The sequence below is a fragment of the Numida meleagris genome, chromosome 4, assembly GCF_002078875.1.
Source record: "Numida meleagris isolate 19003 breed g44 Domestic line chromosome 4, NumMel1.0, whole genome shotgun sequence".
Lineage (NCBI taxonomy): Eukaryota > Metazoa > Chordata > Aves > Galliformes > Numididae > Numida > Numida meleagris.
In genome coordinates this window covers 94,172,892-94,198,272 of record NC_034412.1, presented here as the reverse complement: position 1 = coordinate 94,198,272, position 25,381 = coordinate 94,172,892, and the positions used below count along the sequence as shown (strand labels likewise).

The window sequence follows — 25,381 nt, the reverse complement described above, 5'->3', positions numbered from 1 at the left end:
GATCTGGTTTAATTGGACTTCATGGATTGCTGTTTTCCCCTCTGCAATTCCATGTTTGTTCATTCTCAGTATGTCATCAAATACTGCCACAGGTTTTTGCTATCCCCTGACGAGTGTCTCCTGTGTTGGTTATAACCTCATTCTCTTCCTGATTCACCTGCTGTGGGCACCTGTCCCCTTTTCTTTTAGCAGAGTTTTCCTATGTCTTGTGTGATTCACCTTTTTGCTGTTGATGCTCAATGCCCTTCACCTTCTGCAGCCCTAAGCCTCATCATATGCGGTATCTTTTGGTTTAGTGGGGTTCCCCTTTTTCCCTCCCCAGAGTGTACTTCTGATGCATTTCTTCCACTCGTTTATTGTCTCCATCATTTCTTTGTGGTTAGGGCCATAGGATTCACATTCATCTTATTAGTTTACAGCAATTAGATGTTAAATTCATCACATCCAATTGTTGTTTGGGGAATTCATCTGACGGCAGCAATGGGTGTGAAGATGAAGGCAGTTGCATATGCAGGCAGAGAAATACAGAATGTCCAATATGGAGTGATATTTACATGAAATTAAGGTAAACACTTGACATGTGGTTGCCTCTGTAGTACAAAGATTGCAAACCTTTAAGCAGCAGCCACAAATTTCTGTTTGCTGTTGGAAAATTGCTTTGGGAAATAATCTGGATTTGAGAAGTAAATTCTTTGTCAATATAAATTTTAGGATGAAGCCAAGTTTGAAAAAAGAGGGGCAAAAAATCCTAAGGTTGTTTATCTCATTACTGACGTTTTTTTTCAGTATTTACTAGACCTCTTAGCAAGCCAAACTGTCAGCAGAGGCATTGGGTTAGAGGCAGGTTTGGGTTTACTCCTGGGAGCTCTCTTTGCTCTCAGCTTGCAAACAGGTTTGATTGCAGATGTGTTTCACAGGGCTGGCAGCTGATAAAGGAATCGGAACCTCTGGAATTCTGCAGCTGTGAGCTGTTCTTGCAGTTTAGTTTGGGATTTTCAGGGCTTCCCTCCCACCAACCTTTGATTCACTCTGCCTGTGAGATTCTGGGACTGGAAAATGGGAGAGTGGGTAAGCTGGGATAAAAAATTAGAGGGAATTAATGTATTTTAAAGGATATTCGGCAATCTGTTTTCATGCTGAGTCCCTCAGCTATTAGGATGCTTGCTCATACCTTTCTGTAACCACTAGGGTACAGAGGTGTGCTGCTTTACTGAGATTTATCATATATAAACTGCATCACCTTCATTGGATAAGCCCTTTTAATCAGTTTGATATATCCATGCATTTTTTTTTTTTTTTTAAATCTCAGATTTTACTGAAAATACAATTTTAAGTCCTTTCTCTGGTGCTGTGCTCTGGTTTGCAATTAGGACAAGAGTGCGTCTGGAAAAAAAAAAAAAAAAAAAAAAGGCCAGAACAAATATTGCAGTGAATGAGCTTAGTTTCCAAGCATGCCAATCAGATAAATCTGCCGTGCTAAAAATGGTAATTCCGTGATGAAGTCGATTTTTATACTCACCTATTACCTTTGAAATCTTGGGTTTAGGCTTTGTTAGCTCAGTCACGGCACGGAATCGGTCAGGTTCCCATAGCACCCATGCTGAAGGACATCTCTGGCTGTAGTTACTGCGTGGGGATGTGAAGAACACGAGAGCAGCAAAACGGTTTAAAATAAAAAGTGCCTTAGCAGTATAGTATGTGCTGTTTGCCAAGCGCAGGCACACACGATGCTATTCTTTAGCCACTGCAGCCTACTACATTTGCCTCTCTCACCCAACTGTCACACCAGCAAAGGCGAGTTGGAGCAGTAATTGGCTTAAAGGCTGAATAATTGCTTCTGAATGCCAACAAGTGACGTTATCTTTATAACAAAAACAATTGCCATGTTCTCACGGAAGTACAGATTTCATTGCAAATGGGTTTGCTTTAAAGCCGCCACACTGCAATAAAATTACAGTGCTCTGCAGCATTCAGCTTGGCTCTTCACAGCCACCCACCCGATTACAGGCTCTGTCATGCCAGCAGAAGATTGTTGCTTGGTTTCTGTAATATTTTTGTAGCCTTGCTTCCCTCTAGATAACTTTAGAGGTGGATTGCACTCACTCCTTTCCTTTCATCAGATTTCTCTGCTGTAAAAAAGAAATAAACTGGTGGATGGAAAGTCTTCAGTGTGGCTCTAAATCTGCTTTTCTGTTGGCTTTCTTTTACATAGATTCTAATACCGTAATAGCTCTGGTTTATGTCAGTAATTCTGTAAAAGGTTAATCTCTAAATCACCAGCATTTCCTAAATTCCTAATCAACTTTGTGTTTGGAAAGGAACCCATATAAATGCTCAATTTGTTACGATTAGAATGGGTTGAGCAGGTCAAGGAAAAGTATAACCTCCGTGAATGAAGATAAATTGGATCCAGCAAAAATATCTCAGATATGTTTTGTCATAATAGCTGTGAATACAGAGGCTGAATGTGAGGGATAGTGAGCATGGATGTATTTAGCAGCAGAATCTGCTATAGCTCACCATCCCCTTCTCTTCAAATGAATGTTTCTTAAAGGATGGAAAAACTGAGATAAGTTGGTTATAAAAGTCTGATTTTCTAGAAAGTGCAAGGTGAGCTGTGTTGAGGGAAGATTGGAAATCCAACCAGCAAAACTTGTGGAAGAGGCAACAGAAAAGTAAATAAGCAAAGAATCATAGAATCATTAGGGTTGGAAAAGACCTCTAAGATCAAGTCCAACCATCAAACCATCCCCACTATGCCCACTAACCCATGTCAAAACATGTGTGTATGTTTGAAAAGACAGAGAGAGGGGCTGGGTATCTTGTTCAGATCACTGCTGTTTGCCCTTGCCACGTGGGAGGTGAAGGCAGTGCAAAATCTCATTTACCTGGTGTGTGTGGCGGTCCCCTCGCCTTCTCCCCAGGTTTCATCTTCCCTTGCATCTGTGCCCTTGCCCCTTCCTTTTCTCTTTCTTGTTCAGTAGAGCTGTTTGCTGCGGTGCCTTCCTCTCCAGGAGCTGTTTCATCCCTGCTTGCACAGATTTTAAAACTGCTTTCTTCACCCACCTTCAGTCTTGGTTTTCATCTGTGCTGGTCCTTCAGTTTTACCATCTTTAAAACGAAAAGGCAGAGGAAGCCAAACCACAGCCTCATTTCCTTTTCGTTTCTCCAGTCCTTTCTCTCATTTGTTTTGTCACCTCTTTGTTTCTTTTATTATTATTATTATTATTATCATAGCACTACTAATAAGCTTCCTAATTAGATCATTCTTATTTGCCACTCTGAATACCACTGGGGAAGCTGGAGGGAAAGGGGAGGGTATTCAGAGCATCCTTTTGCTATTAATGCAGAAGCAGTTATGTTGAAGTAACAAATTTAGTCCATCTCAAAAGCAAATGAGAGGCTCATTATCAGAGCCAAAGAAAACAACCGACTAGGGGCACTTCACATACCCCTCAACACCTTTGCCATAGAATCACAGAGCATCTACTACAGCATACAAAAATATCCTTAGGAATCAGTAATGATTTTTGCACCCATGTGCAAGGCGGTTACAACCCAAGCATGGAGCTGCATCTTCACACTGCCCTAGCCCCCTGTAGTACTCACACAGCATGGTAAAGGAGGGAATTTGCAGCTTTAACACAGAATTTCTTTGTATTTTTATATATTCAGGCCAGAAGCAGAATGTGATACATTAGCATTGATTCTGTGGTTTCATATCACTTTTTTTTTTTTTTTTTTTTAGTACAGAACAAAAGGAAAAAAGACAGAAAGGAAAATAAATTATCCCTTATATACATTCAAAGCATACACAGCAACAGTTCCTTCATCGCTGGGTGCACTGTGAGTGTGTATTGATGTTAGCAGCAAGAGATTGCATATTAGAGATCCATAACGCTCATAGTGTTAACCACCCTCAAAAAAGATAGCTCTTTCTAATGCCTTTCACCCTGTCTTGTATGTTAAGAACACTAAAAAAAAAAAAAAAGAAAATAATGTTAATTACCTAATTATAAAGGGCAGATTAGTCCTGTTAAGTGGAACATTCAAAGGGGAATATTTGAAATATTTTAATTCCTTTGATATTTCCCAACAATCTGAACAAGAAACTGTCACAATTAACCCCAAAAGCATTTTTTTTTTTTTCCCCTTCTTCTTTTTTTTTTTTTTTTGGAGCCATGGAGTAAGCCAGGGTAAGGGGATCAAAAGAGAGGGAATGACATATGTCTGGACAGCTGGTAAACATGAAATCTGAAAGGAATCATGAGGGAAAATGTATTCCTGCAGTTGCCATAAATACATTACAAATATAAGACTTCTCATATATACCAATGCACGCAGCCAGTTGCAGGATGAATAACTGGGTTTGTAAGAGCTGAATTGAAATGAAATCCTTGCATCCTTTTTATTATCCATGTTTTTGTCACGTAAACTTTTAGAACAGATGTGGGCAGCCAATAGAGCACCTCTGTGCCATGGAACAGGTGGCATCCTTCTTTCCACCAGTAGATGAGTATCCAGATATCTGGAGATCATCGGGGGGTCGTCTCTAGAAGACATTACCCTTGGAAAAGATTTTTGCATGAAGATTGTGAAACAGCTCATTTTTGGCACTTTAATAACGTGCTATCCTCTCCATGGAGGGTTCATCCATCATCCTGCTGGGGTGGCAAGCCATTGGTGGTCATTACCTCTCTCCAGGAGAAATGGCAACAGCAATGCTGAAATTAGCCCTCACTTCTGGAATCACTGCCCCTTGGAAGCCAAATGTTCTGTTCAGTTTACTCAAACTGTCACTCGAGCATGAAGCACGGGGTGAATAAATTGCAAAGGCAGAATTGCTCACATCTTGCAAACTTTGCTTGAGGTTGCTAACACCAATAAACAACAGGAATCATTCCAGAGGGGTGTGTTTAAAATACAACCCACAGCTATGCTAAAAAATACATAGAAATACAAGCACAGGATAATTGTTTGTCAATATCAGATTTGCATCAGAGTTACAGGGCCAAAAACATGACAGCACTAATACATTTCCTTTGAGTAACAGGGGATCACTGTAGAAATAAAGGTTTTGTTTGTTGTTTTTCCTTTTTTTTTTTTTTTTTTTTTTTTTACCATATGTAGACAATATGTTAACAGTCTTGGTTGGTTTTGGAAGCTTTCTGGTATTTAGCTGTAATCAGTCCTTCTGATTGCAGTGCTGGATGTTGATTTGAGGAACATGTAACATAGTCCAAAGTGAACCTTAAATCCCTGTTGATTTCAGAGAGGGCTTTAAAGGGGAAAATACACATTTCTGGTCTTAGCATGGCATGAAGTAATTTCTTCCCTTACCTACTGTACCTTTGTTCATAGGTTGCTCTGTGGAGAGTTCCTATATTGAGAGTTTGGGGATGGATCAGGCCCCTGTGTTTTTGAGGCATAGAAGCAGAAATGTACAGTGGTTTAAGCAGAGAAGGGCCTAATCCTGACAACTTGTTTTAAAGCTGGGGGTAAATTTTCTGTGGCTTTGATTTAAAAAGTCCATTTTTATTAAAATTGCCTTGAAGAATCCTCTCCCAATCCATAATCTCATTGATCTCATTGACAAAATTACAGTCTTTTTAAATACTTTTTTTTTTACTAGAAGGCTATCTCATATTTAATATTAAACAGTGATGTATGTACCAAGTAGAGGAAGATGAGTTTGGACCCCTTAAAAATAGTGTCAGCTAGGAAAAATATAAAACTCACTCTTTATGGTTAAAATTAGCATCTAAAAAGCTGCTATGCAGTAAAAAAAATTACATGAGCTGTGCCTAATTTCTTCTTTGTAAGACTGTTGTATCCTTTTAAGAGTAGGTAGCACTTGGATGCTATTAAAAAAAAAAAAGAGAAAAAAGAAAAAAAAAACCTCTATGTTATATTAAAATTTCTGTTAGATTTCTGATGTTTTCCTCTCTTGTATCTCAGGGATGGAGAAATATGTACAAAGCATAAAAATGTTTCCTGGTTCTTTATCTGCAGCATTTTATTAGCATGCTATGCAATATGGAGAGAAATTCAAGATGCTCTGCCTGATGTTATAAAACTGCCTCACCTTCATTAGTATGAGGGGAGTTGTTTGAAAGATCAAGCAGTAGGTTGTTCACGTACTGGAATGAAAAATCCAAAATACAAGGGAAGGAAGCCTTTATTTAAGGGCAATCAGAATAAAGCACCCCTGTGACTCTACATTATCAAATCACTGTTCATACCCATAAATCCCATGGATCAGTCACTGGTAGGGAGGGTTCCTATGCTTTCAGCCTCCATGTGGCTTTCAGGATGTTTTGCTGGTGAGGGCAGTGAGGGGCACAAGGTGAGCTTTGCTAGCATGTGCCAGAGAACTCAGAAGTATGCTTGGGTAGCTCTGTCCCACTCACAGCCCCAAACATGCACAGGTTGCACCACTGAGCAGTGAACTGCTCCTGCTCGCCTCTCAGTGTGGCTCTACAGTGAGCAAAGCAAGGGTGTCTTTCATCTGGTTGTAGCACAGAACAAGCACAGAAGTGGGAAATGCTAGCAAAAGCCCTTACATTCAGGGTTTTTTTTTTTCATGTTTTTGTTTTAAAGAAAACGATGACTAGCACTTTTTCAGCCGTATTTCAATTTTAGAAGTTTTGTCTCAACAAGGCTTTGCCGTATGATCTCTTCTGATTAAAAAAAAAATACTTTTAGGGGTTATGATGCAGTTTTTATGGCTCTTACAGCAATGTACAAGTGAGCTGTGCTTAAAAACCCCTCCAAAACCCAGTCCTGGGGCATGGGCAGAACTTCAGCCCTTCTGGGGGTGCACTGGCTGCACTGACATCCAGTTACAGGTAGCACAGGAACACAAATAGAATTCCGGTGTCATGCTTCATATCACCAGTAACATGACGGAAGTGAATGTGCACTAATTACAACGGGAAGCCATTGGGTTAATTTTAATCTGTCTATTTTACGTGGCTTCTTTGCTCCCAGGCTTTCATTTCAACACTCAGAACCAAGAGAAAAAAGGTTAAACTGTTGCATTTTGTATCCAGGGAACAATTCAGGTAATATACACCAGTCTGTAAAAACTGTAAATGCTATTTTTTTTTATTTTAAACATTTTCCTTAGTTTACAAAAGATCAATAATCAGTACCTTTTTACACTCTCAGTTTCCTGAATATTGACAGATCTTCAAAGGGAGTATTAGCATAGGAAATCTTAAGATTGGCTGTCCTGAAGATTTTAAGACATGATAAAGCTAAAATATCAAGTTCTGCCGACAGCTCCTCCTGCGATTTCAGCAGAGGAGTGACCACGAAATCCTCAGCAAAGCCCCGCAAACCCCCCGCTCCGCTCCCCGTCTGCGCGCCGCTATTTGGTTGCACACTGTGTAAATCCCCAAGGCAAATCACACCTCGCACTCCCTCGCTGGCTGCTGGTGACAGGAGCAAGATCCGTACTCATTAATGATCACCAGGGCTCCCTCGATGTGGTTGGGTTTGTAATCAACATAATACTCCTGGGCTGACATGGCAGCCATTTGATGCATGGTCTGTTTCTGCTTCTGCTTCCTGCGCTGTGTTACAAAGCACTGTCTTAGCTGCCTTATGCTGGCTGGAAAGCACTTCCAGGAGACATACAACACTAAAACCACGATGAGGAAGCTAAAAATCAGTGCCATGGTCCCCGTCACCACCTTGTGAATCTGCACGGCGTTCTCCGCGCCTTCGCCGGGCAGCGTCACGGTGATGGCGTACGTCGTCGGCTCCTCGTCGGCCTCCGGCGCGTAGGCCGTGGCGGCGGCCGAGCCGTAGCCGAACATTTGGTCGCTGTTGTTGGTCACGGGGGACAAGGTGTTGACACTGGTGGGGTCGACCGTGTCCTCACACAGGTGGAAAGCGTAGACCGCATCCAAAACGTCCTCGCCCTGCGCGTACTCGGGGGTAGCACAGAGTAGGTTGCTGTCGTAGCGGCCCTTGAAGTTGCTCAGCCAGGAGGCCAGGGCGCAGACGTTGCGGCCGCAGTCCCAGGTGTTGGCCGACAGGCTGATGCTCGTGAGAGACTTCCAGGAGTCCAGGATGCGCGAGTCGATGTAGGTCAGCCGGTTGGAGTCCAGCTGCAGGGACTTGAGGTGAGGCACGCTTTCGAAGACGTGAGGTTCGATGTATTCGATTTCGTTGCCAGAGAGATCCAGTTTTTCCAGTTGCCATATCCAGTCCAAAGTGTTGACGACGATGGTGACTTTATTCCGTCGCAAGCAGAGCGAGTGCAGGGAGATGAGCCTGGGGAAATGGGCTAAATTCACCTTCACCAAGTCATTGTGCTCGAGGTGCAGCTCGGTGAGCTTGAACAAGCCCGCAAAAGAGTTTCGAGCCAGGCTCTTTAACTGATTGTATCCTATGTCTAGAAACTTCAGGCTGCGACAGTCCTGAAAAATTCTCACCGGCACAAACTTGATGGCGTTTGACCGCATGTGCAAAGTCGTGAGTTTTCTCAGCCCGTGAAACAGGTCGGGCTCCAGCGACTGCAGGTTGTTGTACGATAAATCCACACTGCGCAAGTTTGGCATGGGTCGGAACGTGTTGTTGGGCAGTTGGGTGATTTTGTTGGAACTCAGGGTGAGCTCCTTAACTCGCCGCAATTTTTGAAAGGCATTCCCCTCCACTGAGCAAATGTGATTGTGATCCAGATAGAGCCACGTGAGCTGCATTAACCCTGTGAACTGTCTGTCATGCAGCTCTGAAAGGCTGTTGTACCGCAGAGACAAGCCCATCATGCCCGACAGGTTGCGAGGCATCTCTGTGAGATTCAGTGATTCACAGTACAAAAGCCTGCCCTCACACCGACATAGCTGTGGACACCCACTATTCACGGCTGGAAGCATTTTAGAAAAGATACCCAGCGTACACAATATCAACCCCGGGGGCTTCCTCAGCAGCCAGTTTAAACAGAGACCGATAAGAAGGAAATCCATTAGCAAGAATATTTCCAAATATGCTCGAGAATGTCCATTGAATCTTTTCAAATTCTACATCATATTTTATTTAAGAGGAAAAACAACGGCAAGAAAGAAAATAAACAACAACAAAAGCCCAAACCAAAGCAAAACAGCAAACGGAACAAACACAGAGCCAAATATTTCACTTTACAGCATGCAGGAGCTGCGCAGCATTAAAGTTCACAGACATTCAAAGGTAAAATGATAGTGATTTTGTTCATGTTAAAGGCTGCAGCAAAGAAAAAAAAATCTTTCTTCATGAAAGAATTTAATTAAAAAGTGTCTTACCCACCCTTTTCCAGAGAGTGACAACCTCCATTCAGTTGCTTCCTTTGTGTTTGGACTAATTATATGCAGAGCTAAAAAAGACCCCTCTGTGCTACAAATTCAGTCCCTTTCAGAGCTGTGCAAGGCTGGCAAGCTCACAATGTCTCACTTCGCTTCTGCTCAAAGAGCTCAAGGCTTGTCCAGCTAGCTTTTAGCTGACTCCTAGGACCTGCAAGTTTCAGAACTATGTGCATGAGCTTGATCTTCTCCTTCTCCCTCTGTCCTTTTCTCTGCAGTTAACACTGTGGCGTGAAAAAAACTCCAAACTCTTTACTAACGACTCCACAGGATTTGGCAATCTGTTTAATGTCCATCATTTGCAACGACCATTGACCGGCACAACCTTTACTCCATAGAGAGATTACCATGCATTCACTGACCGGCTAAGGGTAGCTTTATTTCCCATTCTTTGTTCGCTTTGCTTGTTAGGTGATGCTTAGAGCAGAGAGACAGCAAGAATCCCTTCCCTTCAGCCGAGCAGTATGTTGGTAGAGCATGCAGAGGCACCTAGTGTTCACTGAGTGTCGTAAGCTGCTCATGATTGTACGCCTGCACTGTGCATCTCAGACATGGGCAGATGGAAAAGGGGTGGGCATAAAACCAAACGCTGGAGCGAACCGGGAAAGTAATATATGCTCTTTGATGAAATGGAAAATACTTTAAGCCTATCTCTCCATTTCTCAAACACGCACGCACACACAGCCGCACAAATCATCAACAGCGAGGCAGTGCTAAGTAGGAAGCTTCAGAATTAGGATTCTTTTTCTTTAATTATTATTATTATTTGCTTTTGTGTGAAGTCTGAACGTATAAGCCATTAGCCGGGGAGAGGGAGATACTTGATTTCTTGGTCTGGGAAGGAATATGTAAACCAGTGTCGTTGGATTGCTTTTTCTCTGTAAATCTGAGGATATTTGCCTTTCGGAGACTTTGGGGTTGAAGGGAGGGGTGGGGGGGGTGGGGGGGTGGAATGTGTTTTTATTCTGACATTGTCTAAATAGAGCATGATTTGAAATTCTGTGCATTCTGTCTCATAGAAATGCAGCCAGAGCTCTGCAAATAGGAACGTCTGCTTTCCTATAAGCTTTAATTACATTTGGTCTTTTTCCATCCTGCATATTCTCTGTGTGTTCAGCACATGCCTCTCCTAAAGGCTTGCTTTTTTCTTTTGCCTTTTTTTTTTTTTTTTTTTTTTGCAGTGTACGCTATGGCACACAAAACTATCTATTATTCTTGCAGCATAAAGAATACCGTGCGTTCGGAATCAGATCAGCATATAGGTTACCCTGACCGTGTCGGCAGCATGCAAAGAAGGGGTGGAAAACCCAATCACTTCCTAAGTTCTGCAGATTGTGTTGCTTTTTGTTCCGTGCACCAACATAATTTTTTTTGCCTGATAATTTGCAGTCCTCATTATCAATGGGAAACGCGTCAGCAATGAATCCTCTCTCTAATTTTTACCAACTGAAAAACCTACAATACTTCTGTCAGGAAAACGCTGGCCATCTTCTCCTGTTATGAAATAGAATCTAAAGGCTGTGTATTGATGAATGCGATCAGAGCTGACAGCTCACAATCCTGCATGAATCCTCTAGGAAGAAGTTTCGCTCGGAAATACAAGTGTTGCAGAAGATTGTGCTAATTTTCTCCCTAAGCCAAGACTGGTTGCAAAGTACTGGAGGCAGGGCAAAGATGTTACATTTCCTTTCTTTTTCAGAGCCATGTTAATATTTAAGTCTTCTTTTTTTGAAGTGTTTGTTGCAGAGGTACGGAATGCTGGAGCTATGCATGTGTGTGAGCGTGGCTGGCTGCTGTGTGTTGTGTGTTGGTATAGATCAAGGAATGCAGTAATTTGATGCAGTAGAAGTTGTTTTACAGAAGTCTTGGTAAACTTAGCCTCTCGTTCATAAAAAAATCTGTGAAAGAGATTCATTACAAATGTATTTGCTCAAACCACTCTTAAATAAATGGCAAATGTAAACCACTTGGACTGCAGTCTCAGAACCCTGGAATCGATGCACTTTAATGCTCCCAATCTGGTTTATTCATTCATGTCCTTCTGCTTTTCACATTTCAGGGGTCTCAAAGAAAAATGTGATGCCTTAATATTGTATGAACCTTTTGGATATTGTAGTAGGACAAGAGAGCCGAATGTGTTCTCCCCCTCCCAAGATCGTGTTGTCTTGTTCAAAGCAGGCTGTTTATGCAAGTGTCCACTGGTTGCAGTGCACCTTAATTCTGTTTCTCAGTACACAGAAGAAGGAGAGAAAGCGATGACAGAACTGGGAGAAGGAGCATAGAAGCAGGAGAAGTCATTAAAAACATCTTTGTGCAAGAATGCATTCTGGATTGCATTTCCAAATATTTTGATACAATTAGCAAGGGGGGGGAAAAAGTCTATTTTGAAGTTTATAAATACTGAACAAAGGTTCACAGCAATGAGGTTGTATCCCTTAAAACTGTAACCCTGAAAGTCTTGTTGAGGTGGATCTTAATGCCCTCTCCCATATAACAGTTTGGGACAGATCTCCCAAAGTAGCCCTAAAAATTTCCATTCCTGTATTCAAGGAAAGCTGACATTTTCTGCAAATCAGATGACGATAGTGATCACTTAGTTACCATCTAAATACTACGTATAAGATGAAGCATTCCTCTAGAAAAGATGAAACTCCATGATACATCACTGTGATGAGCTGAATACTTTTTTTTCTGTGATGGTTCTTGCTATTGCCTGGGATACATTTTGTATCCTAACCGATCTGCATATTGCCATGCTGGCATATAATCTATTTTCATTTGGTTACCAGAGGTAGAAATTAGAACAGACAGTAGAAAACCTATCTAGCATTAGCTGGAAGGCTGACAACTAGAATTAGGAACCCAGAATTAATGGCCCTAAGGAGAATCTCACAGCTCTGTCAAAGCTATATTGCATGAGAGACTTTGCTGTTATTTGTCCAAAAATCTGTTTGTAGAAAACAATCCAGGTAGTTTTAAAGCTGGAGACCTCAGTGTATGTTGGGAGCTGTGATGCTGAGGCAGAGAGCAAGAAATGGGGCATGGGAATCTGAACAGACAAACATGGGTGAATGTTCAGCTTAGCTCTGAAATACCTTTGTAAATTTGGTTTTCTTCTATATTTTTTTAACTTTTTGAAATATACTTCTTCTTGCTATGGAACTAGGAATCCATTTTGAACTTGATTGTAGAAGAAAGTGCTTAATTTCCACTGTTTGAGCTGTTATCACAGTCAGACTGTTAAGTTTACACATTTTCTGACATTTCAAAGCCTCTGGCAAATCTCTATAAATTAGTGGATTTAAATTAGCTTTATTAAATGTGCTATTATAAACCATTTTAAGAAGCACAAACTAAGTTTCCAAGTATCTAAGAGAGATTGATTAAATCAATGTAAAGTAGGTTACAGAAGAGCAACTCGAGTTGAAGTTTTAGAAAGTTTTGCTGGTAAGCTATTATTGGAGTCATCCAAAGTTTAACGGGGTTGGAACAAGGTGAGTAAAATCAGAATCTTGACCCTAATGTCTAAATATACATATACACATTTTAATGTATTAACCGCCACTGCCACCACCAATAAATTGTCTTGTGTATTGTACGTATGAAGTACTGAGTATTCCTCTTGCTTCTGGTATTTTCTGAGTGGTTTCTATCAGTATAATAAAAAGTGGGGCTTTTAGTGGTGATTTTAATTTCCTTTCTTGAATGGACAGACTCAAAGCTTGATCTTACAAAGTAGTCTTTAATTTTCAGGTGCACTGAACCGTAGCATTTCATATAAAGGAAACATTTAAAAACAGAAAAGAGAAGGAAGAGATGTGACTCCCAAGTAAAGCAAATTAAAGCTGTTTTTTCTCTGATGTTCATATCCTGGACATCCCTGGCATTTGGTCAGCTCTCCCTTCTAGATAGAATTTAGGGTTTCAGGTAATAAGAAGTCCATCACCTATGTAACTTGTCTCTTTTAGGAATTGTAAAAATTTGCTGTATTACACAAGTTCTTGACCAAAATAGTCCTGGCAAAGTAATAGTCATAACTACCATTCATTTCTTGCAGTGCAGAACAGACACATTGGATCTGTTACTGCGTTTGAACAGTAGATATTTTTATGTAAATCATCTCATTGTTTTTGACAGTGCGATAAACACTTTTTATCTCTCTGTACAGCCACTCGGTTATCATCATCAGCTATATTCAATAGCAGATATTCATGTACAGCTCTATAAAGTCCCTCATGGAATGGACCTATGTGTAGAATTGCCAATGCAGTGCAGAAATATCAGTTTTTAGGACAGTACATCAGTGGTAAGATGAAGAGCCTTTCTCACATTTTCATTATTTGTAGAATACTTGAATAAGCCACAGAGTTACTGATTCTCATAGGTATCAGTGAAAATTGCCTATGGATTTCTGAATGTGATGTCAAAGTTCTGGGCAATGTTATTGGCTGTGAATGTCTAGGTATAGTGGAAAAATGAGTTGTTATAAAAATAGAAGAACTATCCTTTTTTTATTAGTCAGTATATTCTTGAAGATCATTTCAACATCCTCATCAAGCAAAGATTTGTGCTACAGTCAGGTTACCAGCTTGTTGAAACTCTTGTTTCATAGATAAAGTGAAATATTTTACCTTAGTTTTCAGTTAACTCTTGTTAATTTCTACATCCAAAAATTTCTTGGGAAGTTTAGGAGGATGCATTTGTAGAGAACAATGATTAGCATTTGTAATGGTTTTAGATAGTCATAGTTAACTGGAAGTCAATTCATTCCACCATCAGAAATGTTAAGCTAGACACTCCAGAAGGGTTTGTTTCAAGACCTTCCCAGGCATTTCTGGATGTGCCAGTGAATGAAATGCAATTGATTTCCAATTAGCTTAAGACCAAAAAGGATCACAGCTTATCCATACACATGAATATATCTGCTTTGTCCTCTTCCATTTTTCCTAGTTCGTCTGTAAGTTGCTTTTTTTATTTAATAAACTATGGTGCTAAATGCTTTCTTATTTGTTTTTCAAGACTCATTTTCACTGAAATAATTCTGTTTTCTTGCTTGGATATAGCTAACCCAAGATGACTATGGAAACCACCTTGTTTTGGTTGTTTGGTTCGTTATTTTATCATTGCTAGATTCAGCAACCCTGAGGGAGGTTGAATAATGTTTCAGCTATGAATACACACAAACTGGCAGAATAGCAAAGTTGTTTAGGTCCATGAAAAATGTCCATGGTAGCGATATTAGTTATGGCCCCAAACCATCTTGTGCCCATGACTTTGACTGATGCTACATTCCACTCTCCTGGAATGACTTGTGTCACTCAGAAAGATGGCAAGTATCAGTTGGGGACACGGATATAGCCATGCCAACAACTCCTTCTTACTGAAGAGATATGTATTACACGGGGATTGCCTCCTGATGCAAAACAGGTCACCATTTTTATCGAGGATGTAGCTTTGGTGGCAGTAAACACTTTTCAAACTTTTAGAATCAAGAGGAATTTCTGAAATGAATTATTAAAAGCTAGGATGAACAAGTTAAAAGCTGTTCCTGGCAATCTCCTGGAAAGTCTTTTTACAAATGGATGAACTGCTGGTGGAAAATTTTCCCAGAGCAGAAAATCTGTTCTTTTCAGTAGCAGACAAATTTTTGTTCCTAATCCATTTATTTTGCTTCTTTCCAGCTAAATTTTAATGTGCAATCATAAAAATAACTAATCTTACACTGGCCTCTGTAGGTATCTTACTACAACAAATGTAGATTGGTGCTGAAGCTGCTGTTAAACTTGTATTTTGGAATCAAATAAAGACTTTTAGAATCATAGAATCCTATCACAGAATCATAGAATGGCTTGGGTTGTAAGGGACCTCCAAGATCACCTAGTTCTAACACCACCACCCCCCGTGCAGTTTTCTTCCATCACAGGGGGTACCGTTCTAAAAGACTCTAAAGGAGCCATTGTGAGGAAACTGTACTTTTGGATACTGCTGCATGGAGGTTCTTAGTTCTGACTCTTGAAATTACTTGAGACCTGAACAATATGAGCTAAATGTGGAATCATAGAAATAGATGTTGGATTGTAGCAGAGCGCCTATAGCAAGCAGGCAATTGGTTCCTTGGCAGACTGTATTATTCTCAGTTATTCTCAGTGTGCTTGTTGGTATATCTTGGCAGCTAAAGAAGGCAGTATTTTTATGTTTCCCTCCTTCTGCTCTGATGAGATCCATAATCTGAAGGGAAAACTCAGGATAGAATCTGTTGAAATTGTAGCTGGTTTTGTATTACATTTTATTGGGATATTGGAGGGAATCTGAATCATTGCACAGAATTCATAAAGCATTAAATAGGTTGAAAATTCACATTTCAGATAGAAGTCCTTGTGATTGTTGCAAACTTAATGGCTGGTTGACTACCTGAAATATTTATGGCTTAATTACGTATTATTTGCAACTGATGTAATGTCTAAGAGTAATAATCATGGGTCATGAGTCTCAGAAGGACATAGTTAAAGGCATAACAAAAGATGACATGCCTTCTTAAAATGGAGGATAACCCGACCTGTTTTATAAACAACTTCAAAATAATGAGACAATATTAAGCATATTCGTAAGGTGGAGTTGGAAAGTGTGTGGTGTATATGTAATATTAGACACCTAGCTTTGCTGAACAGCTAATTTAATTTGGTGAGAACCAATGGCAGGCTTTGAATGGAGCCTTTCTGCCTCTTGTTCAGTTTCATTTCAGTGTGTCTGTCTGTCTGATTACAATGTAATCAGATTTCTGTGTTGATCCTTTACTCTCAATAAATGTATAGAAAGGTGCACTCAACTAAATGAACATACCTAAAAATCCTGAATTTATCTGAAAAGCTAGAGAAGGAGTACGTAAACCATATAAGGAACATACATACAATAATAAAAATGTGAAGTACCTACACAGTCTATATGTTTTTAGAGGTGAAATTGTGGATTTATTCTGCTGCTGTAATATTAATTCTTTAATATTCATGGAATATGAAGAACTTATTATTCCTTAAGACTCAGTTTATATTTTAAACAAGTGGAAAAATGCAGTCAACTCAAAAAGATGGGAAACGATCAGCCTGTTTTTCAAGATATAGGATGTTTTTCTGTGCTTGGAGACCATTTTTAAAGAACACTTGGCTTACTTCTGCTCTTTTTTTGTAGTGCAAATTAATTATAATTTGACAAGAGAGTGCTTGATTTTCTTCTTCAGATTTGGTGTAGTGCCAAGCTTTATTAGTTAGAGCTTCTAAATCAAAATCAAAGGTCAGTATCTGTGAAACGCCTGTGGCTCAAGATATATTGTAGATCTTTCCCCATTATTTAAAGATTTTTGTTTATTAAAAAGTATTTAATTGGATACCGTATGTTTCACGCATGGCTGTGGAAGAGTAACCATCTCTCATGATTATAACAGTAATATGGCAAAGCACAATCCTAAAGATGTGACAAATGATTGATGTGAAACTCTTGAGTTATGTACTTCTTTGGCACAGTCTAAAAATGCAGGCTGAGGGTTCACTTCCCACAGTGTGTCTTATTCAGTGATTCCCTTTCTCCCTCCAGCCATCCTGGTGATGGGCTGAGGTGATGCTACCAAATCTCCCCAGTATCATCCTCCATCCACCTGGAATATATCCTGCCATCACCACACACACTGCTTAAGTGGGACCATTTAGGGGATAAAAAAGCAGAGGACTATAGGTGATTGAGGGAGCTATGGTAGTGTTTCTCAATATGTCAGAATTCAGTTGCTGAGCAGTAAGAGGCACTTAAAGATAGGGAGCTTTTTAAAAAAATACCATCCTGGAAGCTATACTATGTGTCCTGATCCTCACTCTTCTTCTTCTATTTGCATATCATTTTTTTGCTTATTCTATGACCTTACTCTTCCTACATCTAATGTGTTGTTTTTTTCTGCTTCCAAGTCTTGATCTCAAGGTTTGTCTCTTCCTGTATAACACCTAGCATAGCAGGAGTCTGTTTTTGCTATGTGCTAATGAATGTGACAATAATCAACACAGCATGGTTGTTCTAGGCAATAATAGCTGGATAAGAATAAGCGAATTACAGTTGTGCCCGATAAACAGCCTATAAAATTGAGGTTTGGTCAAGTCTTTCTTCATCCTGTTTTGTTAGCTGAGCTTGGACCACACTGACATTAGGTCAGCAGAAGTCCCTTCAAGCTGTTTTCTTGGCCACGAGAACCATGAAGGCAATGAACTTCAGAAGTCTTTGATGATGGAATGGGATAAAGTTTCTCTAAGGCTGGAGGTAGCAAATGAGGCGGGGAGGTATTTTTTTCTTTACCTTCTGCCCAAGTAATGTAGTATTGATAGCAGCTACAAAAGTAGTTATCACTCCATCACATTTAATGAAACACATACACACAAAACCAAACAAATAAAAAAACACAAATCAAACAGCACCACACCTTTGATAGGTGCTGCTTTTCAGTGGTCCTCAGTCTGGTGGACCATGGATCCTGTTGGATGCTTCCGCAGTATCACAAAGTAATGCTGACCTTGGGAAACTTCCCTGAAGCACATTCAGCTGAGTCTTTTGAGATATGTTCTTTGACTTTCTGGATTTTCTGGCACCGTTGTGTCCATTAAATACTGATTAGATTTCAGAAATCCAAGAGACCAAATAATGCTATCATCTGTTCCCTACTTATCTTAATAATATTGCCAGTAATATTCCAATATATCAATTCCAGGATATTCTAGAGCTAACCTGGTGCATAAAATATATGGACAGGATGCTTTTTTGTTTCAGAGGCAGAACAGAACCAGGTTATGGATTGGATTTTGCTATATTGCCTAGAGATGATGATAAAAAGTGAATTAGCTGCTTTCAAGGACTGTTAGAAAAATACATCAGTTTTCATAATGTTTGATGAATTGCTTACAGTACTTGTTTTACTTAAAACTGCAATTAAAGATTGCCCTCTAGTCAAAAGAAAAATGTGATAAAAATGTGACTTGAAACCGGGCAGAAAATTTTCAGAAGCCCTTTGGGATTAATTCCAGTAATTATTCAATCTGACGTTTTCGAGAGAAATAACCCTTTATGTATGAACTCCATTAATCATAATAACATAGTTCACATGTCAGGGACTTCTGTCCTGTCACTTTGGATAAAATATTTAATAAGAGACTAATAAACATCTTCACTATAGTTGAGAAAATATAGAACTGCTTTCAAAACATCCCAGTGCATGTGAATTGGTGTTATGTAGGTTTTGGTCTTGTGAGGTGGGACCACATTGTGCTTGTGTCTACAAAAGAGCTGTCATGTTGTCATTGACATCATGTCTCTTGCTAATTTTGTGCAATTTCATTCATAACACTTCAAGGACTTGTTTGCTATCTTGTCTTCTCTGACCTGTCACGGAGATGTCTATTTTGTCTACCTGTCCTGTCGTAAACACTTATTTTATGAATTTCCATATATAAATAACGGGGCTATTCTTTTACTTGAGTTATACGTAGGAAAATAATTGTACTTTACCTCATCTACAACCAGAAGAGTAAATACTATTTTTCTTGCATGTGAACTTATCGTGTATTATTGCAACTGCACAGTGAATATTGAGTATCTGTCTCTGATGATAAGTGACTAAGAAGATTGGTGGTATGTCTGTCATTGTTTCATCAACTGAGGATATTCTGTGATATTTTCTTGCATAAAGAAGTGGTGATTTCAAATCGCGGCTCTGATTAGATGCTCCTATTTGAAGAATTTACCATTCTCTGTGTTTCACATTCTGACATTGTTCTGTGCTTTTGAAGCTGGAAAGTGGAATTATCTGTGCTCTGATGAGAAGTGATAAGTATAATCTTTTGCTGAACGTGGATAAAAGACTTAGGCAAATGAGATTGTTTCAACACTGCTTCCTCATGCATCTTATTCAGAAGCTAAAACTGGAGAATAATTCCTTGTCTTTGGAGGTCTCCTTTATTATTTTTTTGTTTAGGAGCAGTGCACAATATATCTAAACTGTTACATTGACTAATGCCTTCAGTGCCGAATTTTTACATGTCAGTTGTCATTCTTTGCACACTCCAGTAGATGGCAACTCCAGTCTTCTTGACATTTAATCTCCATTCGAACTAGAAATATTTTCTGTGCCCCCCCCGCCACTGCATCTCCTCTACATAAACGGCCAAGAGTTTCACAGAAACGTGATTCAATTTTACTTTTATTGAAATCACCGCATAGTATCCGAACTCAAATAGTACCAAAAAAAAAAAAAAAAAGGAAAAAAAAAAAAAGAGGCCCGTAAGCACCAATTCTCCTGGATCATAAAGCACACACTGATTCCTCCATAACTTTTAAAATTATTTTAGGAGTTTTCATAAAAAGGCTGAGTACCTATTCTATTTTTGCTTTTCATGTGAAACAAATGGCAGAAAATACAACGTGCTTGCTCAAAGCCTGATGACTTGACTAAACCACACAGCCCATCCTTCCTGTCAAAGTATTAATTTGCCCTACACACAATAAACACCAGAGTAAACTTCTAAAAAGTGTAAATGATATTTGTTGATGAATACAGCAGTGATGAGGATTGTCTCGGGTGAGGAGAAGAGCAGGACCACGGGTTTACAGTTGGAGATGAGGAATTTCTCATTTTCCCCCTTGAGCTTCGGTTCTGTCCCATCAACTGTATTATTAAAACATCCGCAGAGAGGAGACTAGTTCTCCATTTTCCTCTGCTGACTTTCACAACATACTTGGGTGTAGAATGTGAAGGCGTAAAACAAGGCATCTCTCTGTGAGCGAATGCCAGACGTCAGCAGGCACAAAAGGTTGTGATTGCTCTGCCTGGGATAGAGACTAATGATCACAACAGTCACACAAAGGATCTTTTCTCTAACTCTCTGTGTAAAGACTGTAGTTTAATTTTCTAATCACTTCCACTGTTTACCAAGGTTTTATTTTGCAGCTGATGGTTAAAAAGGGGCAGAGGGAGGAACAGTTAATAATTTTGTAATTATTGTTTTAATGAAATGCAGGTCTAACTTCAAAAGAGTGCATGGTGCTTTGCGGTCTTGTTGTTGTTGCTGTTGCTTTTGTTTGCCTACTTCTTCCATAGAGCATTTCCAGTAATTGTGTAAGAAACTTTCCAACTACCAGAGTTTGTAGCATCGGTGATGCTATTTGATATCAGGCCTTATGATCAGAAACAGATATAAACTTATTGCTTAAAATGAACTGCAAAAAGTTCCAAGGCATAGCAGTGTTTAAGACCAGATTTAGATGTTCACACTTTTATTGGTTTAGTAAAATCCTCAGTTTTCAACCCAGACTTTATTACTCTGTGGACATTTTTACTTCACAGAAACAGTATTAAAATAAATTATGCTCATATAAGACAAGCAGAATATTGGTCCATTTAAGCCTGACTGATTTTTATGTAACAAATTAGCCAGCAAGGTAATTAAATCTCTTTTGGATGTCTGTTTCATCTCTGGAAAGAATCCCAAGAACCTCAGAAAACTGACTTTTGGGTTATATACAGGTCCTGGGTCTACTGCAGCTAAGTGGCTTGTTTCTCATTATCGCATTTAGTGCTACAGAAACTACTCCACCAGAGTCTTTATTAAAACTTGCTTAAGGCTAGCATTTTCCCTTGGGTCAATAATGACTTTAGAGGAATGAATGTAGGAGCTGGATTTGTTCTAGCTACTGGAATGAATTATGTCTCATCAGGGCCCCCAGGCTAGTATTTCAAATTCGCCACCAGGCACTTCGTCAAAAATTCCATTCCAGTATTGCAGAGACCTTGTGCACCTCTTAGTAAAAGCAGAGCACACAGCTGAACATCTTCCCCCTGCCCAAACTGTACAACAGCACATTTTTCCCCACTGACCCGCACACATCACTGAAGAATCCAGTTTAGAAATGTGTTAGGGAAATTGTTGCCAATGATTTCTGATTGAAGTAGGGAGCACGAAGAAGGAGCAGTATCCAGCTACCTTTCTGCTGCAGTCCTCCTACAGCTAATAGCCATTACAATCCAGCAGCTCGTTCTGGTGGTGCAAGCACTGTATTTATGAGAGGGGTACCATGTGCATCTCCTTGCTGCACCGCACAGTTTTCTTGCTGCAAGCCCTTGCTCAGAAGTAATCCAGTCAAAGTCTGTGCCCGTATCCTACTCATATGATCAAGTACTTCTGAAATATGCAGCTTCCTCAAGAAGTAAAACTAGCTTTTTTTTTTTTTTTCTCTAGTTTGGAAAATCTTCTCATCTTAACAGTAAGATAAAATATGAACGTAGATAAAGCTTTGGATTTATGATCCCGAAACAAATTGCTAACTTTCCCATTACAGCCCTGTTGGAAAAAAAAAAAAAAAAAGGAAAAAAAAAAAAAGATTGCCTGAAATTTACAGAATGCAGTAGTATATGGGCATTTGTTCTCGTTCGGTGTGTTTACAGACAGAAGTATCTGCTGAAGTGCAGCGGTGTTTGATATTAAAAAGATAGATAATGGATAAGAGGCAGACAGGTGTTTGGCTTTTCCTTCTGCTTGTCAAGGACAAAGACTTTCAGCACCTTACTTGGATGGCTCACAAGCACATTCACATTCACATCTTATTTTTTCTTGCTGACTGGATTTTCCCTAAGTGCTCTGTTCAGACATTTCAAATGCAACATTACCGAGGAGCTGCCATTGAAATCTGAATCAAATGGTGAATGTTACAACAGATATTGCATTTCAAGTGCCACAACTGTAGCTATATATTACATATAAATAATTATTTTCATATATACAGTGAAATTTTCCCTATAACCATTTTCGTGGTTTATTTCTAATCTATCAGCTGCAGGAATTGTAGAACATTCTTCTCCCTTTGCTGTCTGGCATATACCATACTTCTTACTTTTCATCCTAGAGCAGGTTTCCCAGATGTTTCCCTACAAAACATAGATTAGACTAGTTTAGCAAATACAGGAGACAGTAAAACCGTATTTGCCTTCTTGCCTTGTGCTTATTTAATCCGTATTGGAATTTTAGAGAATAGCATTTTATCAACATCATGGCAAGGCTAATTGAGTACAGTTTGTCTATAGGTAAGATTTTCTTGACAGTTTGTAAGACTGAAACATTATTTCACCTAGGAGAAAAAATCACCATCATAAGAAATTTGTAATCCAGTCAGCTCAATCAAAATATCAAAAAATAGAAAAAATATGTGTAGATACAGAAATAATAATCGGTTTCTCTTAAGTGGTATTTAATTCCTAGATAGAAAATGCAGATTTTTGGTCAAGATCATAGGATATAGATATGGGACTTCAACTTTGCTATGAATTTTTTCCACTTTTTTCATTTCTGCTTTAAACAGTAGTAGTCTAATACAACAGTGGAGCTTATTTTAGATGCCCAACTTTGTCATTCCTTTGACATCTTTTAAATTGCATGTCTTTTTGCTTTTAAACAGTTATACTTTTGTGATGCTGCTTTCGAATATAGAGGATAACCAGGAATTAAGGTCATTTTTTTGCTCTTCTAAAGATCCTCAGAAGCTGAAATGGATTCTCACTACAGTGATGGGATTTGGATTTCTCAAGAACTTTTAAAAGTTTGTGTGTTCGTCCATGACTATTTTGGTTCCTCATCATAAATAATATTTTTCTGGGAGGTTCCCATCTAGCCCAGTCTTCTTAAAAAATATAATCTATTTGTATAACCTAAGTTGAAAAAAAAAAACCATACTTTCTTTAATGTGAATCTTTCAGTTGGTTATGGCTGGGAAAGTCATTGCAAAATAAACCTTCGTAGTTCATAGAAGTACAATGGATTTTAGAATTTGCCCAGTCCACCTTTCTGCCCTACAGCAGATCAGTTTTGTTGCTCCTGCTATGTCAACTTCTCCTGAATTGAAGATTTCTCAAGGAAATCTAATACTTTGTTTCTCAGATTCTGAAAGTTTAGTGAGCACAGTTTGCCCAAGTTTAATACTATTGACAGATTGTTTTCTTTTTTTTTGTTTGCTTGGTTTTTTTTGTTACATTTTTTTGTTTGTTTGTTTTCTGTGGTTTGGTTTGGTTTTTACATTTGGTAACTGCCTTTGATCTTTTTCGGATCCGTTCTAAATAATACCCATTCTATTGATACAAAATGCCAAAAAGACTGCGGTATTCAAACTGAGACCTTGCTAGTTCTGAACAGAGTGTCTCCCTGGCTGCAGTTAGGTTTCTACGTCTGAAGACAGTGCTTGCCTTTTCTGCAGCTGGGTGACACTGATGACTCATGTTCAGTCCGTGATTCACAAAAGCCCCTGGAACCCTGTTATTTTTGCAGATTTTCTGCATAGCTACTACTCATTCTGTTTTATAGCTGGTTATTCCTGACTGACTGAACATCTTGCACATGACCCTGTTGGATAGCATCTTGCTTTTTTTTTTCCTTTTGAGGACATAAGTGCAATTTGTCAGGATCGTGTTGAATTTTTATTCTGCCCTCCAGAGTACTTTCAGTGCTTCTCAGCTTGGTGTCACCTCCAAATTTAATAATTGTAGTCCATGTTCTATCACCTCGGTCATTAATGACAATATGAAACATTGATGGACCCAGGAAAGACCTTTCTCTGTCATTTCTAAGTGCGTCAAAGAATTGCTTTTAGGTAGCAAGCTCATCATGTGGCAGGGATAATTATATTAGTGAAACTGTGTAACAGAAGGAAGTATCCACATTTAACAGTGACAGAAGGAGAAAAAACTTACCTACACCAAAATTTCCTTTTTTTTCTCTCATTTTTTGCATGCTCAGAAAGAGACCAGGGTGGAAATAAACTTTGTAATTTAAATAACAAAAACCTTCAAGGACTTGCACTAACAGGGGTTTTCCTCCTGTTTTGAGACAGCTATGTTCCCAGGGATACTTACTCAAATACAGCCCTAATCTTTGCCATTTGAGTTGCGTAACAGCCTTCCCCGCGGAGCTCAATGATGCTAAGTACTCACTTAAATGCACAAATGTCTTTGTGCTGAATTATGTATTTTTGTAACTTTCATTTTAATAAGTAACATTCTAAAAAGAATGTTTTACGTTCTACTAAGGAAATAGACACTTCTCCTCATTTATAGCTGTAAATACTCCATAAGAAGACATACTACATGCATATATCAAGTCTCTATCAGCTTGACATAACATTTGAATTTATAATTGCCTGTACTGCATGTAGAAAGCCATGTAGCTGAACAGCTATGTCTCTGAGGAATCTTGAAAGCATTAATTATTTCAGTGAAGTCCTGCAGTATGCTATATCCATTAAGTTGCATCTACATTTGCCTGCCTCAAACTGTTACACCATGATGTTGTACCGGTTGTTCAGTGACCATACCAGTTATTCTGAGCAGAATGTGTTTGACTAGGACAGGTTTATGGCTTTGGATTTCTTTGTTGAAGCAAAGTTATTTATTCAATAATATTATTCCCCCAACGATATACGAAGAGAGTACTGGTTTGGTTTGTTGGGATGGTTATTTACAAGCCCACGCGTGCACTATAACTGGCAAACTGATACAATTTTTTGTTATCTTAACAGTATTTCCATGGAACTTTGGCTCAGGTGGAATAATCTTTTATATTATTACTTTCAATTTATTTGACACCTATCCAATATGCTAGACGCTTCTTTCTGTCTGAAGTACTAAGCTTACAGTACACTGGTATTTCTGAAATTCCACTATTTTTCATTGTGTTACTTACCTTCAGTATATCTTTGTGAAATATTCTGGCATGTAAACAGACAGAGAAGGTACGAAAAGACTAATCTGACAAGCACCACTATGCTGAGGCAGAGAACAGGGGCTTCAAAGGTCAGGAGCTCGCACCCCAGCCAGGCAACCCTTTTTCTCCTGTAGCTTGTTGGATAAAACACATCGTTCTCAGCTCATCCCCACATAGTGATTTTGTTTTCATGCCTCCAAGACTGTAATACTTTAAGGAGGCTATTAAGAAAAACAGCTTGCCCAGACCCGGCTTTCAGTTCTGTACTTT

General features: G+C 39.2%; 2 protein-coding genes across 7 annotated transcripts in view; one reads left to right on the top strand and one right to left on the bottom strand.

Moving 5' to 3' along the window:
* CTNNA2 (catenin alpha 2) overlaps window positions 1-25,381 on the top strand; it is a 457,330-nt gene that overhangs the window by 299,155 nt on the left and 132,794 nt on the right. The window lies entirely within an intron of this gene.
* LRRTM1 (leucine rich repeat transmembrane neuronal 1) lies at window positions 7,198-9,196 on the bottom strand. The gene has a single exon (XM_021395892.1). It carries the CDS (start codon window positions 8,973-8,975, stop codon window positions 7,410-7,412), a length of 1,566 nt encoding a protein of 521 aa, XP_021251567.1. The 5' UTR covers window positions 8,976-9,196; the 3' UTR covers window positions 7,198-7,409.

What these genes read in the sequence shown, in the direction of transcription:
- LRRTM1 (XM_021395892.1), bottom strand. Translation starts at nt 8,975, where the DNA reads ATGGATTTCCTTCTTATCGGTCTCTGTTTAAACTGGCTGCTGAGGAAG.